The 19318-nt window shown below is 42.8% G+C and overlaps 1 protein-coding gene across 2 annotated transcripts in view; it reads right to left on the bottom strand.

Moving 5' to 3' along the window:
- Positions 1 to 18711, bottom strand: part of syt3 (synaptotagmin III) — a 41635-nt gene extending 22924 nt beyond the window's left edge. Inside the window, exons 1-5 of one of the 2 annotated variants that reach the window (XM_063472390.1) lie at positions 18471 to 18711; positions 10446 to 10625; positions 10316 to 10359; positions 7892 to 8300; positions 1317 to 1712 (exon numbers count right to left, since the gene is read on the bottom strand). In XM_063472390.1, the coding sequence (XP_063328460.1) occupies positions 1317 to 1712; positions 7892 to 8036 (541 nt within the window). In that variant the 5' untranslated portion in view covers positions 8037 to 8300; positions 10316 to 10359; positions 10446 to 10625; positions 18471 to 18711. Of the gene's footprint in view, positions 1 to 1316; positions 1713 to 7891; positions 8301 to 10315; positions 10626 to 18470 lie in introns of both variants that reach the window. The other variant, XM_063472389.1, reaches the window with a different exon arrangement.
- Positions 18712 to 19318: the final 607 nt, after the last annotated feature.

The following is a 19318-nucleotide window of genomic DNA, read 5'->3' as shown; positions in this document are numbered from 1 at the left end:
ATTTGATTATTATCATTAGAATTGTTATAATTTTATGAATATTTATATGTTATTCTATTATATAACATTACTTCTCTCATCTTCATATAGTGCAATATTATCATTATAGTGAATATTTCTGACCACAATAATAATAAAGGCAAATTCCAATGAGAGTCTTCAATATATTTAATATTAATGTTAATAATTTTAATGGGATTGCTTGTTTGTTCAGGGCATATCTGTTTTCACTTGGGTTTCAGTACTCTTAATTTATTTTCTACAGCAGGTGTGTTAAACTAAGAGCCTGGGGGGCAGAACCGGCCCCTCGAATGACTTTGCAAAGTGTGAAAATTGCAGAGGAGGTCATAGATTTGGGAATTTTCCCTGTATTTTGCAAAAGGAAGCATTGTGCTGCAGCTCATTAAGAATTGATCATGTGCTTCTTTAATTTAGCAGTGTTTCTTTATAATGACAGTATGCTGACTGAATATGGGAAAAACTCAGATATATTGCTGAAATTGCCCTCATTTGTCTTGAGACATCTCAGGATATTCGCCATCTATTATCTAAATGGACAGCTGATTAAATCTGAGTGTTTTCAGAATGTACTTGCACAGCTATACACCAAAAGAAAGGGAACTTTTGGACAGAGTATTTTTTTTATAGGTTATTAGGCAGCGGTTTTACCAGTTCATCCCACTTGAGATGGAATTGGGCTGTGTGTGGCTCACAAGCTAAAATGAAATTGACACTGTGGTCTGCATGCAGATGTTTTCTGCAAGCATGCTCTGATAAAACTAGCTGCTAAGGACAGTTAAGCAGCCAAGGAGCTACTAGTAGAGTTCCTTCAGCATTCAAGAAGAACAAAACAGAGCTAAATGGAAAGATATATTTATCAGGTGGCAGGAATCAGAGGTCTTTAGGTTGTAAATTAGCCACTCATCTGCATCATATGTTCCAAACATTATTTAAAAAAATAATAAAATAACAAATTTGCACATTATATTTTTTGTCATTTAGATCCTAAAAGATGCGTGTACCACTTGTTCTAAATTTTACTACTAAATAAATGTCTGTAATAAAAGACCACGCCAGTACGATGAAAAAGTAATATTCCTTGAATGTAGCACCACTGAAGCCCATTTATATACACGCAGTAATGGTCAACATTCATCATAGTGCTACAGTTCAGACAAATTATTTTACAGCATGTAGGTAAACGTATTAAATTCACTACCCTGTGAGTATATTAAAATGAGAGGGTATTGACGGAGACATTGCATCGCTCTTTCAGCCTGGCTGAAATGAATGTTTGCGTGTCTTTGCTCTCTCACCAGCATTGTTGGGGTAGGTGTCCATGTCCAGGTAGGAGTGCTCCTGGGTCTCATGTGGCCCTCCAACCACGCCTCCGACCTCACCCCTCTCCAGCCCCACCAGGTCAGAGAAATGGGGGTGGTGCTGGCCCTGCTGGCCAAGGGTGGGATAGAGCGAGGACGAGGAGTGGCCCTCTTTCCTCTGCAGCAGCGGGGGTAAGAGTGACGAGCCCCCGGCAGCTGCAAGGTTTCCGACACCGGCGGTTCCTGGAAGCAACCCCGATGTCAGGCTCAGACCTCCGCCCTCCTTGTCCCGCCATGGTAGCCAGCAGAGCTTCCAGGAAACGAAAAGGGAGACGGAGAGGAGGACGATGCCGCAGAATGTCACAATGACCGACAGCAGACTGACAGAGATCTCTGCAGAGGACCACAGGAAGAAGGTAAAGAGACGAGTTAACACTTACAAGTCTCTAGCCAAGATAACACTTCTGAGAGTGCACTTTTTTGTAACCTCTATTTAACCAACAAGTTAAACTCTTGAGATTTTTACACGATTTTCCTGCACTGAGCCTGGCAGGGTTAGCCCTGAATGTTTTTTGTTTTTTTTTAATCTGAGCTCCGAGAAAAAAATCTTTGCAAGCACAGCCCACTCCCACACTGCAACACAACAATGCTAACAATGCTAACTAAAGCGCTGCCAAGGGCCATAGCCTGTATATTAAAGATGGACATCTGAACCGTGAAGCCAACTTGGAAGTACCTTAAACCTGCACTCTTTCTAAAGGCCAACAGGTGGCAAATCCTCTGCTTGTAGAAAATCTATGTGGAAAAAGTCCTTATTATGAAAAGCTCCCTCATTCTCTCCTTTTTTCAGGAGTTTATGGCCTCATTTGCAAACTTCAAGTCTATTTGTATACACCATGACCTTTATTTGGTACAGTATGGTCCCCATTGGAATAAAAAAGACAGCAAAGTAGGGTATGCTGTGATCTCTGTTGGACCTATGTGCAAGCTGCAAACTTCAGTCATACTAATAATGTAACAGTCAAGGTAGAGACAAGCAGCGTATGTGTTTAATAACAAGTTTTTATATTTTAATGAATTAGGAGGACGGACTCTTGTCTGTTTGCTCTATTGATTTGGGGTTAGGTAAGCTTAGTCTGCAGTGCTTTAATTGCTCCTGAAGTCAAAAGCTAAATAAACCCATAAAAGGCTAAAAAATGTTACCTGGTTTCATGTTTCGCCAGGATTTCCCCATAACATTGCAAGTTTCTTAGTAAAATGCAGCACCCGCTTATCATGTCCAGTTTACCAAAAACAAGATTGCGATGGTCAAAATGCTCAGACCAAGTATGCACAACTGAACATCACAGTGGTTGCGCACATTTTTGTATACAGTCTATGTTTAGCAGTGGTTTGAGCATGCTTACGAGATCAATTCTAACATGATTGTGTGTACCAAATGTAATCCAATAGCTGCTGAGGCATTTTTTTAAAAAGTGTCTTTATCAGCATGCATCTGGTATTTTACACGTTAACATGTTATGCATACATATGTCTGAGAAATCAACACTAAACCACTGCATGATGAACAATCCGCACGCGCGCACACGCACGCACATCGCTCCCAACATCACCACATTATCTACAAATCACGCATCACGGAGCGGCAGAGGCAGGAAAGGGAACCTGCTGTAGGCGTAAATAGCAATATGCAGCCATCCCCTCAAGCTCACATCCCAAATTTGAATCCTGAGCTTAAAATGAGGGCAAACGCTGGCAGAGTGGATGTTCTTAGAGAAGGAGAGGAGGCGGTGGGGTGGTTGGGTGGGGGTAGCAATTAAAAAAACACCAACACCCACAGTGATGTCTCTATGCAGTGTCATCCCGCATTTCCTCACGGTTATGAGCTTTTTAATGTGTGATGGCTCGAGGATTGTGACTGTGGAGTGAGGGTGGGGTTGGGGGTTTTCTGCGTGTGGATATGTGAGGGTGAGGATGTGGGTGTTTGGGATGGTGAAGGGTGGAGTATGACTCATCCGTATGTAAAAAGTGAGCAGAATAAAATAAAAAATTTTAAAAAGCGCCATTTCAGCACCAGACTGCTGGACAGTTCCAGCAGCAGCAGCCGCTGACAAAGAGAGCTCTTGAGCCGGGAAACTTTATAACTTCTGCTGAGGAGTGGGCACATGTGCGCATGCTGGACACTCTGACTTGTAAATTCATTATAAATTAATACATTTGTAAATACCTTATAAATATCATATGAATATTAATTAATAAATAGACAGAATATACAATGAGTATTTATTCTTATCCCGGACCATTTGAAGTCTTTTTATAAATAGCATCTTTTGGTCTGACGACTTTCATGACAAACGGACCAATCAGAATCAACAACTACAGGCCCAGAGCCCTGAACATGAATATTCAATCACTGTAAGCAGACCAAGTAAGACACAGCGTTCAGATTTCCCAGACTGTGTACTCCTCTGCACCTTGCGGCATATAAGTAAAAATTTTTTACCTTTTGCCCTCTTGAGCTGCATCCAGAACACGAGGTCACCAATTAAGAGTCTTTCCTGTCCGCAGGCGGGCCAGGCACGACCTTTGCGTACTATAACTTTGTCTCACCCACAGAAGGAAATGTTTTCCAAACCTCCACAAGTCTCACACAAAGGCCTTAACCTCCCTTTCGTCTTAATTTACTTTGTTTCAGAGTGCCTTTATGGGCATGACAAAGACATAAGCACTGTTAAATCAAACAAAGAAGAATTACATTTTATCTGTAACCAGCTGACAACAAGACTGAGAACGAATGAATGAAAGCAAGACAACAGAAGCCAATCCTTCAGCCCAGGGCTACATCTTCTGGAACTTGGTTCGCCTACTGTCTCCATCCGCCCTCCCTCACGTTCTCTTTCACTCTCTCGTCTATGTAATCCCCTCAAACACCCCTCTTTCCTCGCTGTCATTTCTTTTCCCATGCTGTCTGCCTCTGCGTGCTCTCTCTCGCTCTCTTTGTTCGTCACCCCAACCTTCTATCTGTCTCCCCCCTGCTTTGCCTCAGCTTCTCTTTGGTGAATTATTCATCAGCCTGTATGTCATTAATCAGCACTTGTTCAAAAGCTATGATTGGGGGGCCGCAGAGGTGGAGGATAGGCGAGGGGACATAGATCGGTGGTGGAGAACATGATGAGGTGGGAATTGAGGAGCGAAGAATTGGGGGGAAGAAAAGAAAGCAAAAGCAAAGCACGAGAGAACATGATGACTGAGATCAGGAGACAGGAAGGAAGAAATGTTGGAAGGGAGGGTTAAGGAATGAGGCAAAAGAGAAATAAAGACAGCCGTGATGAGGGGTGAGAAAAAATGTAGGGCTGCTACAAACATAGAAAGGCTTGAAAACAGATTGGTGCGCATGTTGCAATAGACATATACGATGACTGGGTCAATTCTTCCTTTTTGTTTCTGGAGAGAAGAGGGGGTGGGGGGTTGATAAAGCTGATACAATTACCACACCATGTGTGAAAGGCTCGAAACCAAACAGGAAATGATACAAAGAGAGTGTGAGAGAGAGAGAGCAAGGGAAAAGGAGAGATTGAGGAAAACAAGCTGACAGTGATTTAGAGCGAAACCCAAAGAGGGGAGGAGTTTGAGGATGAGAAAGGTTAATGTATTGATCTGGAGAGGGGGAAAAAACAAAGCGAGGAGCTAGAGGAGTAGGTTGTGTGCAGTTGGCAGATCAGGGTGCGCTGATAAGACGTGGCTGTGATCAAATGTGTGCAGGGACTGTCGGGGGCCAAGCCACTCGCCTCCATTTGTCTCTCTTTAGGGCAGTCGCTGTAACTTCCTGAGCGCTGATCCTGCCAAAGATCCATCGCTAATCCACAAAGCATAAAAAGCGAGTCAGCAGGCGGGTAGGTGTGTGGGTAGAAGGCCTCTGTAGTACGCCGTGAAGAGGGACTGAGACTTCCTGTCAGTCAGCGACTGATGCAAGCCCACTGGGAGTCGTACATTGCTCCACATCAAACACATCTCCGCTGCTTACACAAGTCATTCACTGACAGCTTTCAGCGGTCGCGATCCTCCGAGGGACCGCGGACTTCCATCAGCAAACACCGAAAAATCACAGCTGGTAAGCGGTGGGGGCCAACGCCTAAAACCATGGCATGACATTTCTTCTCAGAGCCATCCAAATCTCCGGAGGCAACACACAGGCAATCCAGGCTAATCTACACTGAGCCACAGATCCATGCTAATCTGCATAACAGCACAGTGCACTTCCAAATGGCTCACTAAGAACCTACACACAATACTCTCATCCACAGTGCAGCAGGGTGTACCTATTCACTCTGGCAAAGGATGTGATGATATAAATATATATATTCTTGTAATCCAGCTCTGAGATAACAATCACAGAATTCTACCGAGACTCTTTTGGGGATCATAAAAGAAATGGGATGGACTTGTACCTTAGCCACTTCAGTCTAGAACATGAATATTTCATGGTCTGTTGTTGTGAGTGCACAGTACCTCTAACCATCCTTAAATGTGAGCACTCTTCTTAACATTTTGCCTCATCATACCTTAAAGTCACTGTGACGAGTCAGTACTAAAAAAGAATCTTTTGCTCTTACCACTTTCGGGACAAAACCTACAAAAAAGAGTTCCAGTTTTAGAAGAAGGCCTTTGGTGTAAAACTTCATTTGCACCATAATGAAATACTTAAACCTTCAATCATGCCTATATTAAAAAGAGCAGTTCCTTAAAGCAATACCCCAAATCTTTTTATAGTATCACCATTCCCTTCGCTGTAGGCTTGAAAGGTGTCTGCTAAGTTCATATTTTCCTCCCTTTAGAGAGAGTCCAGCCACTGTGGTCCTTGTGAATAGATTAAATTGAAAATCAAAGCTGACTTTAGTTTGTTTTCATGGCGGGTGAGAAAAAAAGCATCAAAACATACAGATCAGCCATGGCAAGTTTCTGGATATTTAGGCATATTTTGCTAAGATTGTGAGTTTTTGAAATCTACTGAGCATATGGACGCGCAGCAGAAGGGTTATTTATTCTGCTGCAGATGTTTGGAAAGTTTTGATACTTTGTCCACGGTGAAAGCTCATTTTCTTTGCAGTACATTTAAACTGATTCAAATCAGGCTGTTCCTGCTCTGCGTGACGGAGTAAACTACAAACTGCAGGGTTTGATGAGTCTTTGATACTTCAAGGGTATTTCTTGAATAAGGTGTTGCTTTAATGCTGAGCACAGGCTACCTAATTTATTTCTTTCTGGTCGCTATGTCAGATCAGGCCATTACAGAGTAATAAAATCTTCCTCTTTTCTGACTGAAGGACAAGACAGAGCATAGGTGGCTCCCTGATCAATCATTCTGTCATTCACAGTGTGTTTGACGTCATCAGGAAGGAGGCACTAGCTCGCGATTTCACAGCCCCCCTAAGCTACAAAAGCAACATCACTCCTCTTTTGCTCTGTAATGTTTACAGTTGCTGGCAGAGCTCTCTTTGTGAAATTAGAGAACCTTTGAGGACTCAAAAACATACTAACATGCTAACCCCCTAACCCTAACATAGGGTTCCCAGATTCAACTTTGGTTTTCGATCAACTGTAGTGTAACAATAAACATTTTCATTTCCAAAGTCAGCTCCTAACCAACGCCTTCCAGGTTTGGCCCTAATCATGCTGGTATTGTGTAGACTGGACTTGGCATAAAGCAGGAAGCAGTAGGCTTAACTGGCAATTTTTGTAAAACACAAAATTTAAAAAAAAAGGGGGAGAATCTTGAAAAATCAATAAATTGCAGAGAAAGAAAGTTCCTGACTGCTGACGGAGATCTCTGTCCTTATATTGGTCAAGCTTGCAGAATTGAGGGAACCAAGACCTTAAAAGCCTCTGTTTAGTATTAGAGCAGTTCACACTGATCAGAAAAGCTCTACATAAATATCAGCCTATTTACTGTTGCAAAAAAAAAGAGGGAAAAAAGACTGCAGTTGTTGTGCATGACAACCACTTTGTTACCAAGTGATACCTTATATCTCCAGGATGATCAGGCTCATTTCATATAGTCTGTGCCCAGAATAAAGCAGAGAAAGGCAGATTTAACTGAGGTTTTATAGAAATAATTATAAGTTTAAAACAAAAGAAAAATAGCATTAAAACACCAATAAACTGCCAAACTTGATTCATAAGCATAGATTGTATTTAAACGCCGCTGTGGTGTTATCCACTGGTTAGAGTAGTCACGTTCATGTTAAGGGTTTTCAGTATTGCTCCTGTGTTGCTTTGACAAATAAGGGGTGGATCTGAGTACACAACACACGGCACTGACTGCTCTGGATACTCTGGTTAATCCTTCTCTTATAATTTTAGTAAGTGGAACTTGTGGTTGAGCCCATAAAGTTATCCAAAAAGTGTTCATTGAGGTCACTGATGAAGGGAACTGAGGGCCTTTTTTCACTCTCTTTTTTCCAGAGCATGTAGGTTTAAGTCATTTCCACATTGACTTCACTTTGCAAACCCTCACGGTACATCCATCTTTTATTGAATCACTGTTTGTAAGAAGCACCAGGTGTGTGTGTTACCTGTGTCTAGCGGCCTGTTGCCCCTCCTCAGGAAGATGAACTCCTGGCAGCGTTCGTTCTGGCTGTAACCCCTCGTGTTGAAGCACAGCTCCTCCACCAACACCAGCGCCTTCTTACACAGGTCTTCATCCCAGTCCCCTGACATCCTCCAATCCGCATCGCACTCTCACCAGCAGTCAGCCAATGACAGCGCAGCCCTCGCCGCCCTCACCTATCGGACGGCGCTTGGGTAAGCAGAGTTTTGGGCTGTCCACCTTTTACAAGGTGCGAGCTGAGAGCGATTAGGCAGAGGAAGTTGAGGGGGCAGCTGTGATAAAGCAAGAACACGAGGGGCTCTGCAGGCTGGATCGCAGAGGCCAGACTGATGTGCCCATGAATGAGTGAGCAGCACCCGCCCCTCTCACTTTCCCTGAAAGAGATAAAATGAGAGAAAGTGGCGACCTGAGATGTGAGGACATAAAAGGAGACAAATCAAGTTTCTGGCAGACTGGTCACCTTAGCCATTAAGTGTGAACATGAATGCCAGAACCATCAGCAACTCCCTGATAGATGATTGGCTCTATAATATTGCTTTAGCATACACTATGAAGACTGATTAGAGAAAACTGAAGAAAAGGTGAGAAAATTTGATCTTGTTGAGGGCAAAACTAAAATTTCTGATGTGTGATTAAGTATTTAGTTACTGGTCGTGCTGATGAGGACTGTTAATGATTTTTTCATCTTGTAGACAAAACTTGCACACAAAAACGTAACATTTACATGTGTGGACTTTCTTGAACGCCCCTGCAGGCAGGACACATTGCTCAAATTTCATCCTGCCACCTCCTGTATGCACATGGCAGCAAACGGCTCTTGGGCAAATAAAGGCACCACAAGGTCCATGGGCCAAAATGACATGTTAATGTATATGTAACTATATTAATGAATTAAACTCTTAAGTCAACCCTCAGTTCAACCTTGTGTTTCTATTACACTGGTTCCAAAAAGGTTGGGATGGCATGTAAAATGTAAATAAAAACATTATGATGCAATTATTGTCAACGTCAAACCAAAAGGACGCTGCTGGAGGAACATTTTGCAACTAATTAGGTTAATTAGCAACAGGTCAGAAACATGACTGGGCATAAAAAGAGCATCTAAGAGAGCTAGAGTGTCTCAAAAGTAAAGATGGACAGAAGCTCACCAGTTTGTAAAAAAAACCTGGATCTACAATTGTGGAACAACCTCAGAATGATATTTCTCAGTGTAAGATTGTGAAGACTTTGACAATGCCATCACCTACAGTATACAATATCATCAAAAGATTCAGTGTGCAAAGGGATGCCCGTGACCTTCGGAGCCTCAAGTGGCACTGCATTCAATACAGGTATGATCCTGTCGTGGAAATCCCTGTCTGCTAACGCAAGTTACTGAGTCATTCACAACTGGAGGTTAAAGCTCCATCATGTACAGAAGATCACCCCCGTCTTCTCTGGAAGCTTATTTGAGATGGACTGAGGAAACTGGAAAACTCTTCTGTGGTCAGACAAATCAAAATTTTCAATTCTTAGTGGAAAACACGGACATCACGTCTTCCAGACAGAAGGGCAGAGGGACCATGTGGCTTGTTTTCAGTGCTCAATTCAAAAACCTGCATCTCTGATGTATGATGGTGCGTTAATGCCTATGGAACTGGCAGCCTGCACATTTGAAAGACACAGTGTTATCAACGTTAACAAGGGAGTTCTTCATCCCCACTGTCATCAAGTGTGTGCTCTTTCACATTTTAACATAAAACACCTTGAGATGACTATAGCAAAATGTATTAAAACTAATCAATTTACAGTAAGTTTAAGCCTCAAAGCACCTTGACGTGACTGTTGTTGTGATCTGGTGCAATATAAATAAAATAAAAACTGATTAAGATTAGACAGTGGCTGGATGGCTGTGCATTTACACACCACTTGGAGAAATGAAGAAATTAAATTATGAGCAACAATATACAGCTAAAACTGTGTATTTTATAGAGAACTAAATAGAGCGAGTTCCATTTCCTATCCCTTAAACAGGAGCCTGCTTTGAATAATGCAGGATCCTTCACTCAATATGGTGCGCCCTTAATTGCACAGGGCCTTGCTGTCAATTATCTCCTGGGGATACCGTGATTAGTTTGTTGTCTAAAACTGACCAGTGGGTCAGTCATTTTGGAAACGTATGTCATGTTTCAAACTAAAACACTTTTTACTGTAATTACAGAGTAATTTAGATAATTGTGAGCTCTCTTCCAGTGAGTCTCTAAACGATAAATATACTGAAACCACAAACACTTTAAGAGAGTGCGCCTGGTTTCTGGCTTTTTTTTCTTTTATAGATTAAAAAAAATTGTGTACCAAAAGTCAAACTGAAAGAAAAATCAAAATTAAAGATATTACTTATGTGTTTTACCTTTATTGAACTCAACTCTTCAGGTTCTGGGCCATGTTGCAAGCCTGCGTGGAGACACTACGTGTGAAATTTTCTTTGCAAACAGATTTGGCTGAGGATCGTGGAGTTATGCCTGCAGTGCATGCATAACCTTTATCTTGTTATTTTCCTAATGTTTCCAAGATCAGAAATGGGAGCCTGTTGTGCTGAGCTCTTAGTCATCTAGCTCCAGCAGGAATTGGTGGAATGCATCGGGATCCTTGGCCTTGCCAGCACATCAGCGTGGATTGGATGTCACTGTCAGAGTCGTGGAGATTTTTTTCAACAGAACCTGGAAGAACATTAGGAATCGATCAGTCAGTAAGGCGAATGAAGATAACAGGGGACTCAAAAATCCCACAAACATCAGATTGAGATATAATTAGATACATTAAGTCTGACTCCCTTAAGTGTTTGCTCATGAGCCTTTCATTCAAAGGAAACAGGCCTTCTCTAGCATGCTGCCTTTATTTCCGATCTCATTCTGTCAAAATAAAAACAGGTCAGTGCCCAAACTCCAGTTTCTCACAGTGTGGGAGTCTCCAGGGACTCTGACCAAAGAACGTATGCAAACTTGTGTCTGATATTACAGATTTGCTCCAAAAACCACCAGTATTGAACATGTCCTGGCCAAAAACCTTATCTTGTACAAGTGGTGTGGTCGGAAAATAAATCACTGGCAAAACAATGTTCGTGGTGAGAGGTCAGCTCACTTTTCCACTGAGCTGTTTTGTCCTTGCAAAGCAGCGGCCCTATTTCTCAAGCAAGGTACCTCGTCAGACAGGGGAAGGACTATTGATCATTTGATGTATGTTGTTCTGTGAAATGTCAGCGTCAGTCTTTGTGCACTGAGTGGCACCTCCCTAGCAAAGTGCTCCTTATGTGTCCATCTGTCTCCCAGCCTTCCATCAATCACTGCATTAGGCAAAGACATATTTCACTCCGAACAAGATCCGAAAACAAGAAATGCTTCCAAACCTTTTCAAGTTTTCTGTCCCTCTGCTTGAAGACAGAAACACACTTCCCCTGTCTTGTTTGCTCTCGGTCACATTATGAAAGTCAGTCAGTCTATACACTGAAAAAATTAATCTTAGGAAAAGAAGAGGAGCAGGGTTAAATTAGTGTCATTAACTATAACATTGTAACTGTATCTTGACTAAACCCCAACATCTTAATTTGTTAATTTATTCCTCTTAAAGAAAACCTGTTATGGTTTTCTTTACTATTACTTGAGGCGCTCAGTTTCTGACACTTGTCTTCTTCTTCTTTTTTTAGGTGTCACCACAATGAATCATCTGCTTCCATCTCACCCTAATCCTGCCATCCTCCTTTGTCACATCAACCCTCTGCATTTCCTTCTTCATCACATCCACAAGCCTCTTCCTCTTTTTCGCCTGCCTGGCATCTCTCTATTCAGCATCCTTTGTCCACTATCTCTTCTCTGCACATGTCCAAACCATCTCAGCCTTGCCTCTCTAACTTTGTCTCCAAAGTGCTCGACATAATCTTTCCCTCTGACATAGTCATTTCTAATCCTGTCCATTCTGGTCACTTCCAGTGAAATCTTAGCATCTTCAACTCTGCAACCTACATCTCTGCCTCCTGTCTTTTTGTCTGTAAACATGACATCATAGCAGGTCTCACTATCATCTTGTAAACCTTCCCTTTCACTCTTGCTGCTATACTTCTGTCACAAATCACTCCCCTGATACTCGTCTTCACCCACTCCACCCTGCCAGCGTTCTCTTCTTCGCCTCTTCTGTGTATAAACTAAATGAGAGTGGATATTTTCAATATGGTCATCGTAGGCACATGGCCTTTGCTATGAGGACAGAAACCCCCAAATCACCCGCTTTTCAAATCTTCTGTTTGCGAGAGGCAGCCACTCAGGAGTAAGCTGGCTTATAAGAAAGTTGCCTTTATGGGGGAGGAGCATGAGGAGTGAGTCATGCAAAGCTACTCTAGTACAGCCAAAAATACAGTTGTGGAGTTAGAAATTAGCAAATAGGTGCCCTGTCGAAATGATAAATTTATTTAAGCCCAGCTAATCTGTTCAAGTGCAGGCTTTTCAGGCAGCAAACAAGATGCTGTTCAAGTTTCTCTGTTCAGTACAATCACAAAGCTGGAGGAGATGCAGTGCCCAAGATATTTTCTCCCATCTGGAATTTTTCTTTCAACAGCAAACAGGTATTGTAGCTTTTTGAGAAGCTGTGTCGGGCAGTTTGTAGCAGGAAAAATGATGCACGTTAGTTAAACGTTTATGCATTATAAAAGGAAATCACAGCACTCAAAGAATCCCAAGCAGAAATCTAAAGTAGAAATCAGTAAAGGAAAAGACGCTGCTGCCCCCTCAGAGCCAGTCAACAGCTAAACTGGGAAAAAAAATGAACCAGTTGTGTCGTTGTTGTGACATATTTGTACTGTAGAGGTTCACGACTATCTCAGATTTGTGTTATCAGATTATCTAATCATTATATCAGTATGTGGTTAATTAGTAAATATGTAAAAATGTGAATTAGCATTAGAATTTATTTAGCGTACCCAAAGAATGAACACTGATGCTGTTGATTTTAGTACTCTGGATTGAGTCCTTAATAAATTAGACCTTTGAGCCTTTGCATGTAATTTGTATATTCCAGTTAAAGTTAGTTAGACCCTCATCCTGAACTGCCTTTACTACCCATTCCCCTCTTAGTCCTGCCACTTTGGTGTCTGCGATGAGGTCCCGACACCAGGTCTTTTGTGGCGTTGCGCTTTTTCATTTTCATTTTGTGTTCCAGGTCCATTATTGATGTTGGTTGCTGGCTTTTTAAGGATCTCTTCTTCCTTGGGACGTTGCTCTGTCTGCCTTTTTTTGCTATCAGACGGAGAGGATTTGTCGCAGGGACTGGCTCAGAAAGTTTGGACTTTGACCATGGCAGTTTTTATAGTTCTCCATGTCTCTGCTGCGACTTTGAAGCACTGACTTGAAGTACGAGTTGAACAAACATAGCTTAGTGCATTGGATGATCTCCCTGGAGCGCAAGGCTTTTCTCATCTGGGTAAACCCAGTATTACAGCAAAACGTGTAATAGATACGCCAGTCCAGTGTGTCTATTTCACGCTTTGATTCTAAAAAGAGTGAAAAAGATTCGCATGCAGAAGTTGCAGGAAGTTGCAGTAACAGCAAAGGGAGATATTTCTCTATCTCCTCGTGCTGGTAATGAAACTTTTGTATACATGTCCACTTCATGTTTTGGAGAGGCAAAGCATGAAATAGACACAGCAGACTGGCGTGTCTATTACAAGTTTTGGTGTGATATCGGGATGTCTGGTTAAATGTTCCCCAGGCCTTGCTGATATCCCAATAACCAGCAACATTAATATCGAGCCTCTCTCGAGGCATTGCCAGAATGGCTGCCGAGTGGCAAGGTGTGCTTCTAGAAGGACTTTATACTAAGCTCAGTAGACATCTGGATACATTATACCAACACCTGCTTTTTTCTATAGTCTGCAGTTTCCTATTAATATTGTAGCCTCTCTGGGGGGCATTTGGGAATTTGCAGTGGCAAAGATTGTGGATAGATATGGATATTTACAGTTCACTTGCCCAGGTTGACTTATATTTACTTTCATGTTAGATTAGAGAGGCTGTGACACCTTGAGTGCAGTGGGTTGCTGGATTGATCTCAATCCCAGTGTCAGCATGGACTCGTGTGATCAAAGGGATGGTGCTCTTATCATTAAAAGAGCTGGGAAGTAATGCCATGCCGTTGATCTCTGTCAACAGTGACTCACTGCTCTTCAAACTAATTCCATGCAAGTCAAAAAGTAATGAGAAGTTATCCTATTTGAATTTCACTAATTATCTTCGTTAATTTGAAAAGGTAATTAGATGCATGTTACTGCCAAAAACCGTGTTACTACCAGCATCGAATTCCACTTGTTTTAATTAAAAACAGACAATTGAAACTTTTAAAGTTAAGTAGATATCGCTTTTAAAAAATGACCAGATGAATATGAAAATTTGATTTTACTTGCAAATATGTTTTTTTCCATGCAAGAAAGCTGTTTGTGCACGCACTGTTTTGTTAGATTTATGCTGATAATGCAAGCAAGATTGTTTTATCAGTGCAGGAAACTCAGTTAATGCAGAGTCCATTTATCTTTCCATCTCACCGCAACCTATTACAGAAATTAATCCAAAATTGGCAAATCAAAAAGCAACACAAGCCCTCCTCCAACAACCCCACCCTTACTTTCGCCCATTAAGATAGCAAATCTGTCTGAGTGACTTAAAACCTGGGATATCTCAATCTGAGAAATGGCTGTCTGGCACAAAACTGTACGCCTCAAATGCCAGTGAAAGCATCAAGAGGGAGAGGCAAAAAAGAAATGGAGGAGACAGACAGAAAGAACGACTGTATAGCAAGAGACAGTGGAACAGGGAGACGGTGAGAGAGGGATAAGAGAGATGCTGACATTAAATTGGAGGCGAGACAGATAAAGAGGGAGGGGAAAAAATTGGAGCAGAGAAGGGCAGGGAAAAAAAACAGGAAGCTGGCGGCGAGGGTGACACAGCAACAATGGTAATCAAGGTTTTGGGCGATGCAATTTACTACAAGCAAAATATTTACAGAAGATGGTTATTCGCCGATGAATATGCCTTTAGAAACATGGTGATGGAGCATTCAACTGAGATAGCAGCATGCCCAGAAATGCGCCTTCCTACTTTATTGTACAGAGCAACACTAAGCCTCCCACAGACGCTCCATTGACTGCTGTTCTGCCTGGGATCAATACACACAGGGAACGAATACGCCACAACACAGACCAGTCGACCAGTAAGGTCACTGTCCGACTGGGCAGAGGAGACAGGACGCAGCGCAAGGTCACAGTGTAATCACACCACGGAGAAAAAAAAACAATCAGTCTTGCCCAATCACGTAACGGGAAGGAGATGGGAGCTGGATGAGATGAAGCAAGCCAATCAGATCATGAGCTAAATCTGTCCAGGAAAAAAGGGCCAGTTGCACCAGACACCCGTTAGTAGCTTTAATGGATGTAAACCCAAATTCAGGGCTGTATCAGTAAGAAAGAGAGTGCAAGTTCAAAGCTACACAGGTGTCCTTCACCAAGATGCCAAACCCCTGGCTGCCCCCTCCTGTTAATCACTTAGGATAAGAGCATCAGCTAAATTACTCATTTTTAAAGGCTCATTGCAGCCTTTACATCCTCATTCCAACTTACAGGTGATAAAGCAGATGAGGCATTTATATTTGCATCCCCTTTTAATGAAGGGATCATTCTTACATTTGCACAGTAAGGACAGGTTTGGGGGGGTCCTCTCAGGTGCATAAAATATCCAAACTCTAAAGAGAAACCGCATCCAAAGTCTGAGTAAAAACACCAAAAAAAACAAACCAACCCAGCACTACTCCCATTTCATATGGCTGGGGCATAGTGTAATAAATATTTATCTAATATTGAATGCACTCCCTCTCTATATTTTTTTTCTTTTTTTTTCTTTTTTTGAGTATTGGATTTCTTATTTTTTGGCGCAGCACCTCCCTCACACAAGAATTCCAGTGGTTTTTCTCCCTCGCTCAGAAATTCCACCGACAGCTGCTACAAACAAACAGAAATCCTCGAGCGTGGCGAATGTGAATTTGATAAAAACCCAGGGGGCAGGTTTTTCAGTAACAAGGATCATGTTAGAGAGCGGGAGTGAAAGCTGAAATCTGTATGTGGAATCTGCCTCTGAAGGAAGAATCACACACCTCAGCCGGGTTCGGGAATTACAGTGATAAGACATTTGAGTCGCTGCTGTCTGCTAAATAAGAAGCAGAAGACATTCAGATGCTTACCACAAACCTGTGATCTTTTGCAACCCAATATGGTCATTTAACATAATAATATATTTGTCTGTGTGCTGAATGAAATACATCACATGTGGGTCTTCTACAATTTTAGTTTTTCCAGTTCAAAGGCACCTGGATCGATATCATCAGCAGTGGAAACAGCAGTTGTAGTATTACCTTGAGTTTTTGGGGTTTTTTTTCCTGTAATTTAATTTCTCAGTTCACCCCACAGTCTGAGGGGGTGTAAGATCATAAAACCCTCTTTTCCTCCTATTCAGCTCCTCTCTCTCTTTATTAAGGTTGGTCTAAACGAAATTACTGTCTATTGCTAAAATGTCAAACTATTTTCATGGAGGTAAAACTGAACACCTTCATAATTGCAAAACTGAGACCAGTCAGAGCCTTTTTATGTCAGAACATAATGCTTCTGTAGACAAAGGAGACTAATCCATTGGTTATACCTAATAGGATGTTTCAGGCGGATCTCATTGAACGCGCTTTCAAGTCTTTCTATCTGTTGCCACGCGCCTTCTTTTGTTGTCATCTGTACCTGGAAGTCATCTCTAATTGAACCTCTCGTTTTTGCCTGAAAGGTTTTGTTTATGTTTTTGTTTTAAAAGTCTGCTAATTTGGTTAAGTGTTTAAGTGAATTTCACGCTTCTGGTGTTTTGGCAGTTTTCACATTAACTTTTTTTCCTCTCATCTCAAGTCAGCCGTACTCTGTAGACTGGCATCTTGGCCCCGTGACCCTATCCTCTCTATTCTGGACTTTGATGTTATCGGCTGCGTTCTACCCTGCTGGGCTGTATCATGTTTTATACCACCTCAAATCGATGTACTCTTGTATCCTCAGATCATTCCCTATTCGTCAGGAGTATGCCTGATGCACTGAGGTCATGACCTCTCTCCACCAGTGCCGGCATATCCTCCTTTCTGTTTTGCATCACTTCCTTTTGAGGCCACAGCGATGTCTGCCTGAGACAATGCTATCATCGCTCCTCTTTGCTCACTCGGCTGTGACGGATTGATGCACAAGGGTAAACAGATAGGGCTACTACAACACATCTTTTTGGTTACTCCAGTGGAGCGGTTTCACGGGGACAGACTCGGCGCTGTATGAGGCCGAGATTGAGCATGGGGATATTAATGTCTATTGACTAGAGGTAATAGCTTTGCTCAGCCTCAGCCTCGAGGTTGTTCCAATTTAGCCAGTCCTATAATAGCTCCTGGACACCCTCTCAGCAAATAAGTAACATGAGGTGGGTGAGTGTTAATATCAGCTAAAGACCATATATCTCTATAAACATTCAACCAAACACCCCTTCGCTTTCAAAAAGGCAGTGTCTCCTTTCATCCCCACTTATTTCTATCCTCCATTCACACATATCAGGGTTGCTGTTGAGGTTTTCACAGCTTTCTGCCACTCTGGGCCTGTTGGAGCTGCAAGTATTTAAATTATCTATAACATGGGACAGGAAATAGAGAGCAAGTGGCCAGCCAGGAACCGTGGGATACTGGTACTGTTCTTCCTGTCTCTTGCACAGCCCGTGGAGCTGCAGAGCGGGACCTATTTACAGACAGGGAGTGTAATCACACACACACACACACACACACACAGACAACGGCCGCCTTCACTTCATTTTTCACCTAGCACCATGTAAGAGTCGGTGAGTCAGTGTGTCTCAGCGGCTGTTTTTTTCTCTCCTTTTTTTGACCATTTGCATAAATATGGTTCTCTGTGGTGGGAAGGCAACTGTCTCTTTGATGGTGAGGGGGAGTGGGGTAGGCTGGTTGGGGTGTGGGTGTGGGTGGAAGGGGGATTACGCACGTCTTACGCACGTCAACCTGTCTTGTGTGTTTTCTGCGTGCTCGTGCGCGCACCCCTCTGTCTGTTCGCCTCATACCTCATGTCGTTCTCGTGGAAAAAAAAAGTTTAATCACTGTCGTCTGTGAGGATAGCTGCCATTAATACACTTGTGACACTGTTATCTGTCATATGGGCTAGACCAGCCTCCGTTACCTTATAGACTGCCTCCACACAGCATGCATCCCACTATAGGCTCGAATATGCAATGGCAGAATGCAATACAGAAGAGCCAGAGTGATGCACAAATAATCTACATTAAATATTCATGGAAAACAGACACATGCTGCGAGATTTAGGGCACATTCAGCAGAGCACGGTGCGGGATGCAGGATCAAAGGAGATATGACGCGAATAAAGCACACATCGCGGATATCACAGACCCGCATGCATGCTGCCTGAAAGGGGGCAACAAAAGGGAAGGTCTCCCTACCTTGGTGTTGCAGAAAGCAGTGTCCTCCTCTCTGACCAATTTCCGAATTACGAGCTTCTCCGCTGTTCTAGTCAGATGCGACGCCTGTAAAGGGGCATTCCGCCCTCTTTCGCTCTGTCCACCCCTCCTCTCTCTCGCTCTCTCTCTCTCACTCTCTTTTCTCTCCAAGACGGCACCGAGCAGTAAGCCGCGCAACCGGGATGGCAGACTAAGAGAGAGAAATGAACAATATGATATATCTCCCCTCCCCTCTTTTCCCTCCCATTTCCCGTGTTCTTCTCTTATATTTTCCCCCCTCCTTGTGTTTTTTCCTCCTCTCTATTTCACTATCCCCTCCCTCTCACTCTCTTTCTCTCTGCTGCTTGCTCGCTCCCTCTCCTTTTTTCCCTCACTGTGCTCTGAATACTAATACTCTGTCTCTTCTCTCTCTCTGCCTGTACAGCCCAGCCAGTGCTAAAGACATACTGATGTATGTGGGGCGTGTAGAGGAAAAGAGAGAGAGAAGTGGCCTGTGGGTACCGGAGTGTGTGTGTGTGTTGGTGGGAAGCAGGGATGGAGGGGGTCTAGGAATGGTGTGGAGGATACTGGCCTCTCTGAGCCTGCAGGGTACATGGAAGCACCCAGGATCTTGTTTGGACTTATTAGAGCTATTATTAGATAATGATACTCCCGCAGATGCCCCTGGAGAGGTGATGTAGTGCTGGTGGTGAGTGGGTTGGGGGCCACATAAAATGTTGCCGTTTTTTTATGGCAACATCAGTGGGATGAGAGGAAGAGACGGTGGGAGTAGAGGTGGGGATAGGGTAGTGTGAGGAGGAGGTGTTGCTAGGATGTCAGGTGGTGGAGAG

The sequence above is a fragment of the Pelmatolapia mariae genome, linkage group LG4, assembly GCF_036321145.2.
Source record: "Pelmatolapia mariae isolate MD_Pm_ZW linkage group LG4, Pm_UMD_F_2, whole genome shotgun sequence".
Lineage (NCBI taxonomy): Eukaryota > Metazoa > Chordata > Actinopteri > Cichliformes > Cichlidae > Pelmatolapia > Pelmatolapia mariae.
Note: the sequence above shows the minus strand (reverse complement) of the source record. Positions and strands in the feature narration are given on the sequence as shown.